Here is a 19650-nt window from a genome sequence, read left to right on the forward strand (position 1 = left end):
CCACATAGTCGACATACGGCTACGTTTACTTCCTCGGGCGGCTTGACGAAAAATTGCCACAGCGCCGAGTAGGAAACTTTGCCCCCGCTACTCCTCACTGGCTGACTGCTACTTCCTCCGTGCACACCGGCACCACTACTGGCCGTGGTGGTAGGCTGCAGTGGAGCTGGTGCTCTACTCCGTGGCCGTTTGGCTCCACTGACACTGCTGCGACCCTGCTGCCTCCTGGGCAACCCACTGACTGTTTTGCTCGCTGGCAAGCTGGCACCCTCTTCTCCTGATGATGCGGAAGCAATAGCCTGATGACGACGAGGCTGCCAAGTGCGATCAGCCTCATCATCATCAATTAGGGTCTCCGCGTCACTACTAGCCCCCTCGGCTGCGTGTGGGTCAGGAGACAGACCTGTCTCTAGACCGGCTACCGAGCCACTCTCCTCGCCAGTACTTCTTCGCCTGGCTGCTGAAGAGGCGGATGTCTCCCCCCGTTCCTGACCGCCCTCTGTTCGCTCTTCCTCACTGTACAGTGGGGCTGAGCCCACAGCATGCGATACTTCGCTTGGCAAGGGAACAGCAAAGGACAGGGGCAGGTAGAGGACACGTGATTTCAGTGGGCTTGGTCCCGGGCCATGCCAACTAACGGTTGTGTCTGACGTACCCACCGACCGTTGGCTGTAGGTGTCAGAGGTGACCTGGGAAGAGGAAGACGACCGAGTCAACCAATCGATGACGGCAGGGTTGTCGGTGGAGACATGACCGCTGGATGACATCGGGAGCACTGGCCTCTGGCTGCGACTAGTGCTGCCTCGACCCCTTCCTCTGCTGCTACGTCTGCTCGCTCCTGAAACATTGCCTCCTCTGCGTGTTGTCTGACATACTCTTTAATTCAATAGTGGTTGTGAAGCAGAAAGTAACGATTCTGTGTCCGGCCCCGAGTAACGATTCTGTGTCCGGCCCCGAGTAACGATTCTGTGTCCGGCCCCGAGTAACGATTCTGTGTCCGGCCCCGAGTAACGATTCTGTGTCCGGCCCCGAGTAACGATTCTGTGTCCGGCCCCGAGTAACGATTCTGTGTCCGGCCCCGAGTAACGATTCTGTGTCCGGCCCCGAGTAACGATTCTGTGTCCGGCCCCGAGTAACGATTCTGTGTCCGGCCCCGAGTAACGATTCTGTGTCCGGCCCCGAGTAACGATTCTGTGTCCGGCCCCGAGTAACGATTCTGTGTCCGGCCCCGAGTAACGATTCTGTGTCCGGCCCCGAGTAACGATTCTGTGTCCGGCCCCGAGTAACGATTCTGTGTCCGGCCCCGAGTAACGATTCTGTGTCCGGCCCCGAGTAACGATTCTGTGTCCGGCCCCGAGTAACGATTCTGTGTCCGGCCCCGAGTAACGATTCTGTGTCCGGCCCCGAGTAACGATTCTGTGTCCGGCCCCGAGTAACGATTCTGTGTCCGGCCCCGAGTAACGATTCTGTGTCCGGCCCCGAGTAACGATTCTGTGTCCGGCCCCGAGTAACGATTCTGTGTCCGGCCCCGAGTAACGATTCTGTGTCCGGCCCCGAGTAACGATTCTGTGTCCGGCCCCGAGTAACGATTCTGTGTCCGGCCCCGAGTAACGATTCTGTGTCCGGCCCCGAGTAACGATTCTGTGTCCGGCCCCGAGTAACGATTCTGTGTCCGGCCCCGAGTAACGATTCTGTGTCCGGCCCCGAGTAACGATTCTGTGTCCGGCCCCGAGTAACGATTCTGTGTCCGGCCCCGAGTAACGATTCTGTGTCCGGCCCCGAGTAACGATTCTGTGTCCGGCCCCGAGTAACGATTCTGTGTCCGGCCCCGAGTAACGATTCTGTGTCCGGCCCCGAGTAACGATTCTGTGTCCGGCCCCGAGTAACGATTCTGTGTCCGGCCCCGAGTAACGATTCTGTGTCCGGCCCCGAGTAACGATTCTGTGTCCGGCCCCGAGTAACGATTCTGTGTCCGGCCCCGAGTAACGATTCTGTGTCCGGCCCCGAGTAACGATTCTGTGTCCGGCCCCGAGTAACGATTCTGTGTCCGGCCCCGAGTAACGATTCCGTGTCCGGCCCCGAGTAACGATTCCGTGTCCGGCCCCGAGTAACGATTCCGTGTCCGGCCCCGAGTAACGATTCTGTGTCCGGCCCCGAGCAACGATTCTGTGTCCGGCCCCGAGCAACGATTCTGTGTCCGGCCCCGAGTATCGATTCTGCGTCCGGCCCCGAGCAACGATTCTGCGTCCGGCCCCGAGCAACGATCCTGCGTCCGGCCCCGAGCAACGATCCTGCGTCCGGCCCCGAGTAACGATCCTGCGTCCGGCCCCGAGTAACGATCCTGCGTCCGGCCCCGAGTAACGATCCTGCGTCCGGCCCCGAGTAACGATTCTGCGTCCGGCCCCGAGTAACGATTCTGCGTCCGGCCCCGAGTAACGATTCTGCGTCCGGCCCCGAGTAACGATTCTGCGACCGGCCCCGAGTAACGATTCTGTGTCCGGCCCCGAGTAACGATTCTGTGGCCCCGAGTAACGATTCTGTGGCCCTGAGTAACGATTCTGTGGCCCTAAAGTCTCTGTGGCCCTAACTCTGTCCCTAATACAGACAGGTCTGTCTCTCTTGAATGACCGGAGGCTAATTGAGAATTCTAAGATGGCCGCGATTTATAGCTCCACCATTACACAGTGCTGGCTGGCTGGCTGCTGATTGGCTAATGCGATCACATGTCATGAATGAATGCATTATGGGTCAGCGCGCCTTGTCTGCGCGCCTTCCCAGAGATCCCCGCTCCGTCGCCACACATGTCGCCGCCATTTTTGGGAAAATTCGATTCGTGCATCCGAAGTTTGCTAATTTTCGGATTCGGCGCGAATCGAATTTTTCCTAATCTTCGAAACGAATTCCACTTCGCCAAGTTCGATTCGCTCATCTCTAATCGTTACTCCTGAAGAAGGTAACATCCGACTAATCTCAATAGGCCTGTTTCCTTCCCAGTTACCTTCTAGATGACCCAAGATAGTAGTGCTCAATCAGTACTGCCATTTGTCTTTCATCATCTGAATCTAAGTATCTATATGAAATTTTTGATGTGCACAATCTGTCACTAGTGGAAGATCTAAACCTTACCACCTCTGTTCCTTCTCTATAGTTTGTACCTGTAACTCCTGTTCATAAAAACTCAATAAAACTAGATTAAAAAAAAAAAAAACTGAAGAACCAGCTCAAGTATAATTTGGGGAACATCCGAAGAAGGGGAAGAAGGGGAAGAAGAGGAAGAAGGGGAAGAAGAGGAAGAAGAGGAAGAAGAGGAAGGGAGAAGGGAGAAGAAGAAGAAGGAGGAAGAAGAAGAAGGAGGAAGAAGAAGAAGGAGGAAGAAGAAGAAGGAGGAAGAAGAAGAAGGAGGAAGAAGAAGAAGAAGGAGGAAGAAGAAGAAGAAGGAGGAAGAAGAAGAAGGAGGAAGAAGAAGAAGGAGGAAGAAGAAGGAAGAAGAAGGAGGAAGAAGAAGGAAGAAGGAGATAGAGAGGACAACAGGTTTTCAAAATGATCTACCCCCCTTCTTCACCCACTAAACACATGATCTCCCCTCCCTCAGGTGCTTTCTTACCTCCTCTGATGGCAGGAGCCCCCCTGCATTGTTTGCATCCTGCCTGATAAAAATCTAGGGCAGTTCCATCCTGTAGACTTGAACAGAATGTACCCATTCTGCTGATGCAATGTTCCTGTCAAGTCTATAGAATGTTACTGCTCAGGCATGGGCAGTCTGACACTAGATGTTAACCAGCCAAGTTGAAGGCCATGCAAAAGGCTGCCATTGTTGGAGTAGGTAAGTATGCACACATTACGATGTGAACAAGCCCTTCATAAGAACACAGCTATCCTCGCAGACTTTTTATGAAGGCACACAATCCAAGGTCCTAATAGCTCTCAATATTCTGGCGCTAGGTTATACAAATAGTCTGAAGGGTATGGTGACACAAATAATTCTAGGAAGCCGGGATCACAGACCTGGAGACAATGTGTTGTTAGCTTCAATTTGAAGAATACTTCACCGGCACATTATAAGGTAATGCTGTTCTTTATTTGCCTGTCAGCTAATGTGAATACAATTGAAAGTGTAAATGTGTTTATTCAGTTCCTCATAAAAGCCTGACAAGTCTCTCCTACCCTCTCACCTCTATCAGCATCTTATAGGCATGGTCATCGCGAATTCGCCCCTCATTCCGGGCTTGAGCGGCCAGACTGCAGAACCAAACACATGGAACCCAGTACTTGTTATAGGACGAGCGCAGATTCTCAAACTTCTTCCGTTCAAAACGAGTCATAAACCCTGGAAAGACATTACATAGTATTATTATGATTGACATCCTACTGAACACCAGACAGACTCCATATCACATAGCTCCTCTTGGGTGGTGTCACCCTGTGGTGGGAGGGACAGACTCCACGTCACATAGCTCCTCCTATTAAGGTCACTCTGTAGTAGAAGCAACAGACTTCAAGTCACATAGGGTGGTGTCATCGTGTGGTGGGAGGGGCACATAGCTCTATCAGTGTTCACCCTAGCTGGGAGGGACAGACTCCGTGTCACATAGCTCCTCCTGGGTGGTGCCACCCTGTGGTGGGAGGCACAGACTCGGTCACATAGCTCCTCTTGGGTGGTGTCACCCTGCAGCAGAAGAGAATATATGTCACCAGTACATTATTGAACCATATCATATAGCCTAGATATTTGTTAAAGTGATCACATCACGAATAGTGTAACTTCTAGGGGCCATGCAGGGATCTTGTCAGGCAGGCGATGACCCCATCAAAGGGTTCCTGTGCAACTCCCAAGACATTGCATTTCCACTGTAATTGCTTTAATAAATATCTGGATTATATGACATGAATCTATGGGGTACTGGTGACCTACCTATTTACATATATATTTGTAATGTTGATAGCAGTTTACCAGCTGGTGGTTATATATATACACATACACACACATATATATACATACACACACATATAAAATATATATATATATATATATATATATATATATATATATATATATATATATATATATATATATATATATATATATATATATATATATATATATACACACATACATATATACATACATATATACATACACACATACATACACACATATACACACACACACACATATATACACACATACATACATACACATATATATACATACACACATATATACATACATATACACACACACACATTTTTTTTCCCCGCCATCTCGCTAGAAGTCTAGAGTAAGGTGCCGCTACAATAACCACCAGCTGGTAAACTGCTATCAACATTACAAAAAAAAAAAATTTGTATTTTTTTAAAAATTTATTTTTTTTATATTTATTAAGCGTAAGCTTATGGTGAGCGGGACAAACTTCATACTGGTTATCTCAAGCTGGTCACAATTAAAAACAAAAAAAAACCCACACACCTCCAAAAGAAAAATATAATATAAGCTATATGCACATTCTATACTGTAAATACTCAGCAAAACCAGCCTCCCCACAATGCTAAAAAACCTGGGAATGATGACAATGATTACCCTCCCTCATCCCCTCCTGCACACAACAGTGCCACACACACACACACACAACTTGCAAGACGTGTTACCAAGCCCAAGCACTGCCATGGGTGTTGGGTGTCTGAATCTATCCAAATACCCCAGAAAGACATACTTGCCCAGGAACTTTAGTGGGCACCTCCAACAATCTAGATAGGCACATTGGCAGTGTACAGTTGTTATGGCTCTTGCGTTCCCAATATCATCCTTTGTATATCGATCATGCAGGCTTCTGTTCATGCCCAAAGGCCTAGATCACATATCTAACAATCACCTTTGGATCTTTAGAAATGGTCATACAGCCATAGCTGCCAACTGTCACGAATTGCTCGGGACACTCACTGATTTTTAAGAGTTGTCCCCATAAGGCCATGTCCTGGGCAGTGTCCCGAAAATCAGAGCAAGTTACAGACAGTTAAGTGCGGTGTGTGCGTCCTGCACACATGTCAAAATAACAGACACACCGGGCAAGCTGTGACTGTGCGGTCCATCTGCACTGCCTAGAGGAGTTTGCTTTCATGCTGACACTACTCTCCCGGGTCCTGAAACAACCCCCACTTCCCACCCTTCTCCCCCACCAGCGATTCTTACAGTTAGCTCTAGCTGGAGGGGGTGAGTGTGGAGGGGGGGGGGCTAAAATTAAGCTGCTAAAAAGGATTCAGAGACGGGTGAATGTGCCCGGAGCCGGCTGGAGTTTGAAAGCAGAGTAGGCAAGGATGCCTGTGCCCTATGCAGCCAGCTTCAGTATGTGGGTGCCACTGCAGCTCAGGGGTCAGTGAATACACCTCTCCCTCCCATTTACAGACATATCTGCTAAGACATTTCTGTACGTCACCTGTAAGGGCACTTTCACATGGGGGGGCTGCTGAGCCATAGTTTTACTGCCACCCCTGGCTACACACCCAATCGTGCTGTACTTTGCAGCTTCTGCATGTTAAAGACTGCAGAGTTTGATACCCGGCATTGCTTGTCAAACTCGCCCATTGAGTTGAATGGGGCTGCTCTGTAACTGAGCCAAATGCTTTGCTCACAGTTGCGGCACAGTCCCACAATGTAAAATTGCAATGCAGCAAAAAAAGTTAACAAAAAACAAAACAAACAACAGGCATCAGGAGGTGGTGGTGGCACCCCCTGAATGCAACTCGGCTGCTGCTATACCGCCCTCCGAAACATGATCACCACAGATCGCTTTTCAGAAGGCAGTAAACATTACCACAGGTGTGAAAGATAAAATCTGACATAAATCATCCATATCACACTCCCCACTACCCAGGATGTCACCCCCCAGCCACTTCCCATGTTAGCCCCCAACTTACATCACTGACCAACCATTTCCCAACCCAGAGATAACAGATATCACTCATCAGCCAATTCTCACCCCCCAGCTTACATACATACCCCAGGCCGACCCATACCTTCTACTGATATGCATCACTACTAGCAACTTCCTACCCCCCAGTTGACAGACATTATTCCATAGCTGCTTTTCCCTCACCTCTCTAACATCCCTCACCAAATACCTGGTCACCCCATAGACACCACCACAGTGAAAGTCATCCTTCCCCAACTGATTCGCCCCAATCCCCACACAGTCACTTCACACTCCCATATCCCCTCCAACAGATATAGCTCCCCATTTACTCCCATCCCCCCACCCACTGATTAATATCCCTCCAGGACCTCCTCACACCCCCCTTGCTGAGAGACACCTCTCCCCAGACTTCCCTCTTTGAATAGTCAAATGCTCCTCAGTCCCCATAAAACCACTACGCAGTCCCTGGACAACCTTCCCCAACCCTTTACAATCCTCCTTCCCAGATAATAGGCATCCTTCCCAGCCGGCTTCATCCCCTCCACCCCCCACCTCACCTGACTGACATCCTTGCTGACAACAGTAAAACTTACAGGTGGCACATAATGCTCCCCCCCATAACCTCAGCATTTCATTCTGCACATGCCTCCATACCTGCCATGCCCCTCTTCTGTACATAATGGTCGGAACATTGTACCCATTACTTACCTCACTTCCGTACTCTGACCATTCTTATCCTTCACTTACCGCCTTCTTTCAGACTCTCCACACTCCACTCTTGCACATACTGCCCATCGTCACACCCTCCACACTCATCCCCTGTACATACTGCCCACCCTCCTCTCCTGTACATACTGCCCACCCTCCTCTCCTGTACATACTGCCCACCCTCCTCTCCTGTACATACTGCCCACTGTCACATCCTCCACATCCCTCTCCTGTACATACTGCCCACCCCTCTCCTGTACATGCTGCCCACTGTCACACCCTCCACACCCTTCTTCCGTACATACTGATCACTGTCACACCCTCCACACCCCTCCCCTGTACATACTGCCCACTGTCGCACCCTCCACACCCCTCCCCTGTACATACTGCCCACTGTCGCACCCTCCACACCCCTCTCCTGTACATACTGCCCACTGTCGCACCCTCCACACCCCTCTCCTGTACATACTGCCCACTGTCGCACCCTCCACACCCCTCTCCTGTACATACTGCCCACTGTCGCACCCTCCACACCCCTCTCCTGTACATACTGCCCACTGTCGCACCCTCCACACCCCTCTCCTGTACATACTGCCCACTGTCGCACCCTCCACACCCCTCTCCTGTACATACTGCCCACTGTCGCACCCTCCACACCCCTCTCCTGTACATACTGCCCACTGTCGCACCCTCCACACCCCTCTCCTGTACATACTGCCCACTGTCGCACCCTCCACACCCCTCTCCTGTACATACTGCCCACTGTCGCACCCTCCACACCCCTCTCCTGTACATACTGCCCACTGTCGCACCCTCCACACCCCTCTCCTGTACATACTGCCCACTGTCGCACCCTCCACACCCCTCTCCTGTACATACTGCCCACTGTCGCACCCTCCACACCCCTCTCCTGTACATACTGCCCACTGTCGCACCCTCCACACCCCTCTCCTGTACATACTGCCCACTGTCGCACCCTCCACACCCCTCTCCTGTACATACTGCCCACTGTCGCACCCTCCACACCCCTCTCCTGTACATACTGCCCACTGTCGCACCCTCCACACCCCTCTCCTGTACATACTGCCCACTGTCGCACCCTCCACACCCCTCTCCTGTACATACTGCCCACTGTCGCACCCTCCACACCCCTCTCCTGTACATACTGCCCACTGTCGCACCCTCCACACCCCTCTCCTGTACATACTGCCCACTGTCGCACCCTCCACACCCCTCTCCTGTACATACTGCCCACTGTCACACCCTCCACACCCCTCCCCTGTACATACTGCCCACTGTCACACCCTCCACACCCCTCCCCTGTACATACTGCCCACTGTCACACCCTCCACACCCCTCCCCTGTACATACTGCCCACTGTCACACCCTCCACACCCCTCCCCTGTACATACTGCCCACTATTTTTGTTTAGTTTTGCATTTCTTTAGCCCTGATAACTACAGCTCAGCTCTCTTATGTACATTTAATTAAAACATGGCATTAGGTTAACGATATGTTTCTTGCAAAACCACGCCCATTTTAAATGAATACCCGCCCCCAATTAAAGTAATTTCTCCACCGACAAATGACAGCAGGAAAAGGTGTCCCTAAAAGTTTTTTTTGAAATATTGGCAACTATGTGCACAGCAGAAGGTGAATATACTTGATGCAGATTAACAAGTAAGCTCACCGGCCTCTACAACATGGTCTATGGTTGGGAACCTCTTAAAGGCTGCGGTGCTGACAGATCGCAAGATGAGTAACCCAGAGAGACTGCAGTAACGCATGAGCGTCCGCCGGTACATCCTCGCCCGCTCATCCGAACCGTGTACTGTAGCATTGATGGCACACATGACGCGGTCTGGCATAGGCATGCACAGGTACTGGTTCCACCACCTGTTCACAACCAGGGTGACATAGAAACCTGCAGGACACAGAACAAGAGGGTCAGGGATAAAGATAAGGCTTAATGAATGGGATCAAAAAGAAGTGTTCAACAGAGGTAAAGGAAAAAAAAGAAAAAATACAAACAATGGCAAAAATAGGCCTCCAACACTTCTATGAAACCATAACAGTGTTAGGTGAAATTTTCTTTTTGCATGTTTTTAATCTGATGGTCACTCCTCTGTTTCAGCTGTGAATTTGTAATCCAGGCTTCAACTACTGAGCCCTATAAACAATATTTTTTCAGCAAAGCAGCTAAGAGTAGCCTAAACATGTAAATTAGACAGGAGATCTACTTCTGTCTGACAAAAAAAGAAAAAAGCCTGAAAAAAAAAACAAACAAAAACAAAAAAAACTAAAATTAATGCAGCCACCACATATAAGGACTTTGGGGGGGGGGAGGGTCAGAGAAATTTGCAGCAGAAAAGTCTCTTACCCAGCACAAAGGAGACCGGGATGAGATTGGCGTAGTTGTTGCAGTAAAGTGACACTCTTTCAAAGCTGCGTTTCTGATTCTCATTGAGTAGGAACCTGTGGAAGGGAATGGAACTATGTCATGGGGGGCTGAAGGGATAAACAACCTTTTTGGCATGTGTATTAAATTCCTACATCTCCAGCTATTCAACAACACAAGATTAGATGGATAGACAAACCCTCTTTTTATTTTTATATTCTTAAATTTTGTTGCAATGTGATTTTCCAAACAAAAATTGTAATAAAACTTATCTAAGACGTTTGATGTTATGAAAGCCTCAATATATAGTGACAAAAGCAAATACAGACCAATAGTAATAATAATTATATATATATATATATATATATATATATATATATATATATATTTTTTTTTTTTTTTTAATTTTATTTTTTTTTTTCCCCACGACACACACAGCCCTGGCCAAAGGTTTTGAGAATGACACAAATGTTAAATTCCCACAAAGTCTGCTGCCTCAGTTTTAATGATGCCAATTTGCATATACTCCAGATTGTTGTAAAGAGTGATCAGATGAATTGCAATTACATTGCAAAGTTCCTCTTTGTCATGAAAATTAAATCTCCCCCCCCCCCCCCCCCAGAAAAAAAAAACCACAACATTTCCACTGCATTTCAGCCCTGCCACAAATGTCAGCAGGCAGGTGTGAGCGCATCTGCACACACAGTGAGGCGAAGACTTTTTGAAGATGGCCTGGTGTCAAGAAGGGCATCAAAAACACCACTTCTCTGCAGGAAAAACATCAGGGACATACTGATATTCTGCAAAAGGTACATTGATTGGACTGCTGAGGACTGGGGTAGTGTCATCTCTATGGTGAATCCCCTTTCCAATTATTTGAGGCATCCGGAAAAAACCAAGGGATAACTAAGTGGCTTGGAGGAACAAAACATCAAAATTTTGGGTCCATGGCCAGGAAAACCCCCAGACGTATTCCTATTGAGGCGGTTGAAAAAAAAAAAAAAAAAAAACCCACAAACTTTGGCAAACTCCAAGCATGGATTATGCAAGAATGGGCTGCCATCAGTCAGGATGTGGCCCAGAAGTTAATTTACAGCATGCCAGGGCAAATTACAAAGAAGGGTCAACACTGCAAAAATTGACTTTGCATAAACTTCATGTAATTGTCAAAAACCTTTGTCACTTATGAAATGCTTGTGATTATACTTCAGTATACCATAGTAACATCTGGCAAAAAGATCTAAAAACATTAAAGCAGCAAACTTTGTGAAAATTAATATTTGTCATTCTCAAAACCTTTGGCCAGGGCCACACACAAACACAAAAAATTACATACGCTAAAAACCTTATAGGGTAACCACATAAGGAACTCCAAACCACTGTCTCAAAATAAATATATAGCTTTTCCTAAACACCTTCATCCAAAGAAGGAAGGCAAAAAAGTAAATGGAAAAAAAATAAAGAAGGAAATGAAAAAGAAATAAAGGAAAAAGTAGAAAACAAATAAAAATGCCAATAAGAGTTAAACTCCTGCAGGTTTATTTTCTGCCAACTCTATCAGATTACTTCCTATCCTGGAGATGCAATAGGAAGTAAAAATGGAAAATTGAATGACAGATACCGTAATTTTCCTTTCCTGACTGGCTCCATGTCAGCACAGATCCCCCATGCTTCCAAGACCTAACGCATAAATTTGAGCCCAACTGCAGCCTCAGTGGACTGTAACTAGTCCTACCAAGCTGGGTGGGAATTGTGCCGACATGGAGCCAGTCAGGAGAGGAAATTTACGGTAAGTAATTGCCAATTTTCCATTTTCCTGACAGCTCCATGTCAGCACAGCTGGGAACAAACTAGCCACACAAGGGAGGGATAATGCTACACACTCCTCAATTCTGGCTAAAAAGCAGAAGCCAGGATGCCTCTGCCAAACTCAACTGTCATCAAGACTGCTTCTATACAGTAATGAGCCATGAACGTATGTATTGACCCACACGTAGCTGTCTGGGCACACTCAGCCTGCTACCGCTCACAAAGTCGAGACCCTTTGGGTAGACAGTGCAGTGATGCCCCCGGCACAGCCAACCCTTTCAACTTGTAGGCCAAGGAGATGAGCTTTGCCAACCAGGAGGCAATAATCTTGTTGGAAGCCATAAAATCATTATACACTCCACCTGGAATGACAAACAAGTACTCTGAATTCCTGATGCCGCCTTGATATTAAACTTTAAAGCTTGACCCACATCTGATGGGCTAACGTCTTGGGTACTCCCCAAAAGGGATGTAGGAAAAAATGTTTCCTGTGATATGGACTATGAAGGCCACTATGGTATGATATTGAGCATCAGCATGAGTACCACTCTATTCTGGATGAACATAAGAAAGGGTTCTTTAAACTCCAGAGCCGCTAATATGGACACTATTCTTGCTAATGTAATTGCCACCAGGAAAGCAGTTTTCAGCAAGAGGTACCACAAGTGGCCATTTTCACAGCATCTTCTAATTGTAAAGTCAGGTATCTGGCCAATCCCATAAGGGACACACTGGCCAAAGGGGTGATGCAAATCCCTTGACATCCTGCTGTGACAACATGCTCCAATCTTGTAGAACAGGTACTTGATTCCATCACTGTAAAGGAATTGTCAAGCCGTCCTCTGGAAGCACTTGAAATTCCTTTAAATAGAAGCAAAGCTGTGGAAGTATTTCATCAACCTTATAAAAAGGAGAAATTGACAACCTGGACAATGGTTGTCCTCATTTTCTTGTTCAGAAGGGACAAGATGGATTGATTGGCTTGAGAAGGCTCTGAAAACATTTATATTGGCCCTAAAAGGATGGCCCTTGGAGAAGGCGAGTTCAGCAATTCTTTTAGAGTGGCTTGACCACATGCTTAATTTCACAGTGTGAGTGGAAACATTCCTTCAGGGCCAGCTCACACTACATGTGTTTCAGTTGCTTTTGCTCTGCATCCACAAATGCACAGAAAGTAGGCTATATGGTTGACAATGTCATAGTGCACATCAGTGCATGCAGTTCCAGAATTAAAAAAAAAAAAAAAAAAAAAAAAAAAAGTAGAACATGCTGCATCTTTTCTGCAAGGAACTACACTGGACCGCACCAAAAAACACACTGGACCGCACCAAAAAAAACACACTGGACCGCACCAAAAAACACACTGGACCGCACCAAAAAACACACTGGACCGCACATGTCCCTATTTTAATTGAAGAAAAAGAGGGGGGGAAAATTAACTGGAATGCATAAAAAAAAAAAAAAAATGCACTGGAACACGTCAAAAATGCATTAAAAAAATGTGTAAAAACATGCATGCGGAAATGCATTCGCAACGCATCTGGACTTCATTTCTATAGTGTGAACCAACCCTCAAAGTGTAATAGCCTCATGTGACAACCTGTTAGGTTTCATCTTTATCCTTGGTTGCTCGAACAAAGCAGTATTCATGCAGTAATGTCCGTCCACATCGTCCTCTGTGGAAACTCTGAAGAGGGATACTTTGCCTGGGAAGACTAGGCAGCTTCTTATTACCAAAGCAGATAACTCTTTCAAAGGGTAAGTGGAAATCATTCCTTTCCTCCTTATTGACAATGTGTTTATTGAATGTGGCATCCTGTTAGGTGCCATCATCTCTATCCCTGGCTGCTTAAACCAGCAGGATAGTCATGCTCATCCGCATCTTCCTTTTCATAGAGTCTGAAGAGGATGTCTTCCCTGGCACGGCTCTGAGACTTCTAATCGTCAGAACATATAACACTTTCACAGGGTGAGTGAAAACTCTCTTTGAGTGCACTGGCCACTTAATAAATGTGATGTTTTGGATGTTGTCATCCTCATTTGTGGTTGCTTGAACAAAGCAAGGTTCACGTTGTCGTGTTCATCTGTGTCTTCTGAAGAGGGTTGTTTTGTTTGGGAAAGCTCTGAGACTGCTTATTGCCAGACTAGATAGTCCTTTCACAGGGTTTTGCCTGCTGCTTAAAGCAGCTAAAAAAACCCCCCAAAAAACAATTTAGTAAAGTAGAAAATAGCTTGTTTAGTAACAAACACTAAAAGGGTTAATCACTGCTAGAGTGATGCCAATACTTTGCTTCCAACCATAGCCCTGAAGTCACCAGGTGGTTGGTTAATGAACCAACAGTACAAAAAATGGCCACTGCCCCAGTCTAGAACTGGCCTTCACAGCAAGGAACACATGGAAGGGTGACATATGTCAAACAACAAAAGAGAAAAGTTCCCAGCTCAACTTGCCAGCCAGCCAGGCTGCCAACAATCCGAATTAACCTGTCAACAGTATGCGTTAAAAACAGGGGTTTAGTTAGCACACATTTGCAAATACATACTTAAGCTACAGAGCCACGTCACGGCACCCCAGTATTCTGTGGTCCTAACGCTACAAATTTTCAGAGCCCCCATAGAGGGCACATATATTTAATGGATAGACGAAGGGCAGATGGACCTGAGGGAGCCAACACCTACCTTAAAAAAAGTACAGGAGCGCACCAGACACCCAGCATGTAGCACAATGGCAGCTAGGGTGTCCAGTGCGCCCCCTCACCAAATCTTGCCCTGCCAGAGTACAGGACATGATGAAAATGTTTTGTTAAGAAAAGCAAAAAAAAAAAAAAAAAAAAAAAAAAAAAAAAAAGTGTAGGAATCTGCATCAGAATTACAATAAAATATTTAATATTCTGCAATATACACAAACCATCCAAGGGAATTGTTGACTTTTTTTTTTTTTGAGAAACTGGAGAACACATTAAAAAGGGATGTCCTATACTCCACCAGGCAATGCTGGCTATGGTAGTCATCCACAGGATATTCCTCCACCTTCTCTGGGAATGCTGATCTTTGGGGGGGGTTGGCATAATGGCACAATAGTAAAGCAAACATGAGAAGCCACCAACATGTAGTACCATATGTGAACAGACAAAGTCTCACTTAGTCCTCTGCATACCAGGTGTACAATCTATGGAGGAGCTCAGGGTATGCACAGCGGCTGCAGGGAGCACGGCACAATAGCCAGCAATGCAGCATTCATTTATACATTTAGCTCACCCAACCTCTGCCATCCGACTGTAAACACTGGCACTGCGCGGGTGTGCGTGCCTACAGGAGACTCTGCATACACCGCTGCCAACTTCACATGGAGCCAGCAGACCCCAGACAAGGCTGTTAGCCGTGATAAAAGCCACCACAAGGACCAGCAGCGGGGCTCCCTGGATTAGGGGTCATTTAGCCAGTCCACCAGAGACCGTGTCCAGCTGAACGAATGGACGGACAGCCAGCCCTTTAGACCGGCCCAGTAGAGGAGCACACCTAGGTCCTGCACATGGGTGGAAAAAAAAGAGGAACACTGAGGCTGCAGGTGGGCTCAAATTTATGAGCTAGGTCATGGAAGCATGGGGGGACGGGGCCCTACCCAAGATGTGCTGACATGGAGCGGTCAGGAAAGGAGATTTTCCAAAAAGTAAGGGAATTCTCCACTTAGACATTTGTCACCTACACAGCTGTCACCAAGATTTGCCTTATTTACTGGTGAACGCTGTATAATTTTGGTTTCCCATCACCTGGCTGGAGTCGTGTGCAGGCAGCCTATATTACGCTATGAAGACGCAGCGATGGTATGAACACAGCCGCAGATCCTAATTTGACAGGCATGTGGATGCACATGAACGGCCCCAAACACAGAGTGCGCATTCGGGGCCACTCACCTGCACCCCTATCAAATTAGGACCTGTGGTTGTGTTCGTACAGTCGCTGCATGCCCATAGAGTAACAGGCGGCTCCTGTGAGACAAGTGAGAGGGGCCGGCAGGCTTCTTGAAAACATCACAGCACCCTGTCTCAGTACTCCTCTCCTGAGCTCTCAGCCCTGATGCAAGCAGACTTCTGGCTCTAGGGAGGATATAAGAATGCCATGATGGGTGGATTTCAGTTTGGAGGAGTGAACCTCCATGATTGAAAGAACTGAAATCCAATAGGGACCGTCCGCCTGGAGAGGGAAGGGCTAGATTGGGGGTCAGGAACCCATAGATCATGATCTACCAGTAGATCGTGGCCAGGTGACTGGTAGATCACGGTCTGGGCTTGCTGACCCGCCATCCCAGAGCATCAGAGTGCAATGCAGAGGGACTACTTGTAAAGTTGGAGCTGTAGTAGGGAGCAAGCCAAAGCCTCCTCTGTAGTGCCGGCTCCAGTCCCACATGGAGTGACACCGACTGCACGCCACCTCTTATCCCGACTAGAGGTCACCAGAGTGGTGGAAGCAGAAGAGAAGAGATCTTCAGGTCAGTGGGAAGCCATACACTTGGCATAATAGTATATGGCTGCTTTCACATGGATGCTGTTGTTGACCAACACAGTGGGTTTGCTGCACTTAGCCATAAACTTCTACTATATCCTGTGGGTTAGATGCACTTTCTGAAAGCACACCAAAACTCTGGAAAGCAAGACTCTTGGTGTGCTTTCAAAAAGTGCACCACACCTGCAGGACACATTAGAAGTCTATGGCAAGGGGCAGCTAACCCGGGTAAGTCACAGATGCACTGTGCTGCACCCACAGTGCAGGTGAACCACATCACTGTGAAAGCAACCCTATAGGGGGCTCAGAACAGTAAGAGTTCATTTACATTTGCAGTTAAGATGTGTTTTTACCACTCCCGCCCCAACCACACCAACTTTAGCTGCAGTGGCCAGGGGTGTACACCTGTACATGTTGCAGCCCCAGGAGGAGTTTATACTCACAGTCATGTTTGGTGAATGAGGCCACTCTGAAAGTGCCCTGCAACTTAACGAACAGCAAATAAGGGTTTAAAGCAGACAGCTTTGTGTTTTCTCACCACCCGCTAACCCCTTGGATCCCGCAGAAGTATGCAGTTGAGGAGCGCTTGCTAATAGGCCCAATTTACTTGAATGGGTTGTGATTGGCAGGCGGTAGCACCCACCAAAAACAACAGGGGGTTTAATTCTTGCTGTGGCATGTGTACACCTTTGGTTCCTGCCTCGGCAGCTAAAGGGGGTAGGGATTGGGGGCAGTAAAACCACTACAAAACCACAGGGTTTTTTACCAACCCTTCAACTTTAGGTGTGAACGAGCCCTAAGGGTGCCTCTGCCAAATGCAACTAAGGGCTAATTCACAACTGCAGCAAAAACTGGTGCGCCTCTGAAAGGCTGAGCCAGGTGCCGCTCCAGAATCTAGGGCGGATCCCGAATTGGAGGTCGAGACCTTTCCCCAGCTAGGGTGGATCCCGACTTTGAGGTCAGGATCTTTCCCCAGCCTGGACGGGCTGAGTGACGTCAACAGAAAACTTCAGTCCGCTGTCAGCTGAAACCGGGTCACAGGAGTACCGAACAAAACGACTCCTGTGATCCACAGGAGAAATACAGCGAAAAAAAAAAATCTTTGGTTGTACTTCTTTAAGCGGTCAGATCCAAGATAGTCATCTATGTAAATCTTCCTTTCCTAGGAAGTGTGATGCCTGGCCCTGTGGATTTCCCCTGCCTCTTAAGCCTCCCTCTTGGTGAAATCATTTGCAAAACAATAGGGAGACTCAGAGGACAGGGCCAGGCTCCAATTCATTTCAAAATGTGAGATTTGCATATAACAGCTGCTCTACTTCCAGATCTCTCAACAACTGTCACTTAAGGTAACTTCTGATTATGTATTGCTTCACCACAAACTCCAATTGTATTGCCTGCATTTGCTTCAAATGGTCCTGTGTGTGTATGGGGCACAAACAGCAAAAGGCAACCTACTGTGTGTCTTAGTCATGCAAGGTAATGAGTGACAATAGAGGTTTTCAATAATTCTCCACTATCCTACAGTGCGAGCACAAAGATATAGGAGTTGTTCAGTTTCAGTTACTCTGACTCATGCTATAATTGCCTCCTGCAAAGGATGGAACCCAGTTTACCTGTATGTGATACTGAGCGCCAGATACATGAGAAAAAAGACCAGAAATTCTTTGTATAATAGCTTGTAAATGCTGCCTCTCCATAGTAACAGGAGCTTATAAAATCCGCCAAATCGCGCATTTGCCACCCGTGCTGTATATGTGACTGTCATGACACCTGGATACGCGGCACAACACAGGAACCTGGAAAGAGAAAAAGGAACAATCATTAAAAAGGAATAAGACACTCAGGAGCCAGGGTACTGTCATAGGAAACTACATGGGTAATAAGACACTCGGGAGCCGGGTTACCGTAATAAGATATTACAGGGTAATAAGACACTCGGGAGCCGGGTTACCGTAATAAGATATTACAGGGGTAATAAGACACTCGGGAGCCGGGTTACTGTAATAAGATATTACAGGGTAATAAGACACTCGGGAGCCGGGTTACCGTAATAAGATATTACAGGGGAATAAGACACTCAGGAGGCGGGTTACCGTAATAAGATATTACAGGGTAATAAGACACTCAGGAGCCGGGTTACCGTAATAAGATATTACAGGGTAATAAGACACTCGGGAGCCGGGTTACCGTAATAAGATATTACAGGGGGAATAAGACACTCGTAGCCGGGTTACCGTAATAAGATATTACTGGGGGAATAAGACACTCGGGAGCCGGGTTACCGTAATAAGATATTACAGGGTAATAAGACACTCGGGAGCCGGGTTACCGTAATAAGATATTACAGGGTAATAAGACACTCGGGAGCCGGGTTACCGTAATAAGATATTACAGGGGAATAAGACACTCGGGAGCCGGGTTACTGTAATAAGATATTACAGGGGGAATAAGACACTCGGGAGCCGGGTTACTGTAATAAGATATTACAGGGGGAATAAGACACTCGGGAGCCGGGTTACTGTAATAAGATATTACAGGGGGAATAAGACACTCGGGAGCCGGGTTACCGTAATAAGATATTACAGGGGGAATAAGACACTCGGGAGCCGGGTTACCGTAATAAGATATTACGGGGGAATAAGACACTCGGGAGCCGGGTTACTGTAATAAGATATTACGGGGGAATAAGACACTCGGGAGCCGGGTTACCGTAATAAGATATTACAGGGGGAATAAGACACTCGGGAGCCGGGTTACCGTAATAAGATATTACAGGGGAATAAGACACTCGGGAGCCGGGTTACTGTAATAAGATATTACAGGGGAATAAGACACTCAGGAGCCGGGTTACTGTAATAAGATATTACAGGGGGAATAAGACACTCGGGAGCCGGGTTACCGTAATAAGATATTACAGGGGGAATAAGACACTCAGGAGCCGGGTTACTGTAAAAAGATATTACAGGGTAATAAGACACTCGGGAGCCGGGTTACCGTAATAAGATATTACAGGGGGAATAAGACACTCGGGAGCCGGGTTACTGTAATAAGATATTACAGGGTAATAAGACACTCAGGAGCCGGGTTACTGTAATAAGATATTACAGGGTAATAAGACACTCGGGAGCCGGGTTACTGTAATAAGATATTACAGGGGTAATAAGACACTCGGGAGCCGGGTTACTGTAATAAGATATTACAGGGTAATAAGACACTCGGGAGCCGGGTTACTGTAATAAGATATTACAGGGTAATAAGACACTCGGGAGCCGGGTTACTGTAATAAGATATTACAGGGTAATAAGACACTCGGGAGCCGGGTTA

General features: G+C 47.4%; 1 protein-coding gene across 1 annotated transcript in view; it reads right to left on the reverse strand.

The window, feature by feature from the left end:
- BEST2 (bestrophin 2) overlaps nt 1-18114 on the reverse strand; it is a 33153-nt gene extending 15039 nt beyond the window's left edge. Inside the window, exons 1-4 of the mRNA XM_089660952.1 lie at nt 17940-18114; nt 9997-10091; nt 9307-9540; nt 4173-4327 (exon numbers count right to left, since the gene is read on the reverse strand). Coding sequence (XP_089517078.1) covers nt 4173-4327; nt 9307-9540; nt 9997-10091; nt 17940-18091 — 636 coding nt within the window. The 5' untranslated portion in view covers nt 18092-18114. The remainder of the gene's footprint in view (nt 1-4172; nt 4328-9306; nt 9541-9996; nt 10092-17939) is intronic.
- Between the last annotated feature and the right edge of the window lie 1536 nt (nt 18115-19650).

Source organism: Staurois parvus, unplaced genomic scaffold (assembly GCF_062004578.1).
Source record: "Staurois parvus isolate SC_StPar_1 unplaced genomic scaffold, SC_StPar_1.0 ptg001296l, whole genome shotgun sequence".
Lineage (NCBI taxonomy): Eukaryota > Metazoa > Chordata > Amphibia > Anura > Ranidae > Staurois > Staurois parvus.